General features: G+C 53.8%; 1 protein-coding gene across 1 annotated transcript; it reads right to left on the bottom strand.

Moving 5' to 3' along the window:
• Positions 1–1,040, bottom strand: EDD37DRAFT_351841 (uncharacterized protein; the record flags this gene model as incomplete). The annotated part of the gene is made up of 1 exon (XM_062811779.1): positions 1–1,040. A coding segment is annotated over one exon (1,040 nt), but the record flags the coding sequence as incomplete, so codon positions are not given.

Below are 1,040 nucleotides of genomic sequence, written 5' to 3'. Positions count from 1 at the left end.
TAGGCTGAAAGGTGTCTCTTCTTCAGCGCCGCGTATCTGGCGCAAACTCAATCGCTTATCGTAGCGCCTGCGAGTCTGACCGGAGTTGAGATTACCAGAATGTTGTATCTCAGGAATGGCAAATGAAAGTTGCCTCTTCCGAATTGGCTCCGTTGTTATACTCGATCCAGGGGTGGCGCTGACTGCTTTGGGGTCCAGCTGTGACACATCACGATCGTCAGGCGTGTTGGTAGTCGTTGCCTCTGGGGCTGCGGCAGGTACATCATCCTGAACTGCAGCTGTGCTGTGCTTCGGCTTTGCGGTGGCTGGGTCCGTGGTATTTCCACTGCGATGCGAGGAAACCGAGGCGTTCACGCTTTTGGCGCGATCCTCAGGTTCGTCATCTGTGGTCGATTTTTCATCGATGCTGGAAATTCCAGTGTCAGACGATATCTCGGTGCTGTCTTCATCACTGTCCCCATCGCTGTCCGAATCACTGTCCGGCATGGGCTCATTTGTGAAGTCCTCAAACCCTACATCGTCGAACTGTACTTCAGGTTGAAACTGCGTCCCGAAATGAGATGTCTTACGGTCCCTTCCGGATCCCACGGGTGCCTGGCTGGCAAAGTCTCGCACTGCAACCATTTCGCTTTGTTGAGTGGGAGCAGGATTTGTCTTTTCGGAATGACACGCTTCTTCCGACTCTTGGAGGTACCTCTGAGTGTTCGCGCCATCGCCTCCTGATATTACAGACATTTTTCGATGGATCCAGCTTACAACCGAGGCTCGTCTTGCTGCCATTGGGTCTAGGTGTTCAGAATCCATCGATGCGCGACGACTGGTCTGCCGCGGGTCTTGCTCTTGTGATGAGATCGATGCACTCCTATGACTGTTTGCATAACCATCGTGGTTTGAGCGGATCGAGTGGGCCCGTGTCGATGGCAAGATGCTTCCTGTGCTCTCCAGAGAGTGACGTTCGCTGTGACCTGAGCGATGCCAGCGTCGCTTAGCAGCACCAGGCTGGGAGAAAGACACCTCAGAGAACAGAACAGTCGGATCCT

The sequence above is a fragment of the Exophiala viscosa genome (assembly GCF_022695815.1).
Source record: "Exophiala viscosa unplaced genomic scaffold EDD37scaffold_30, whole genome shotgun sequence".
Taxonomy (NCBI): Eukaryota; Fungi; Ascomycota; class Eurotiomycetes; order Chaetothyriales; family Herpotrichiellaceae; genus Exophiala; species Exophiala viscosa.
This window is presented reverse-complemented; position numbering and strand designations above follow the sequence as displayed.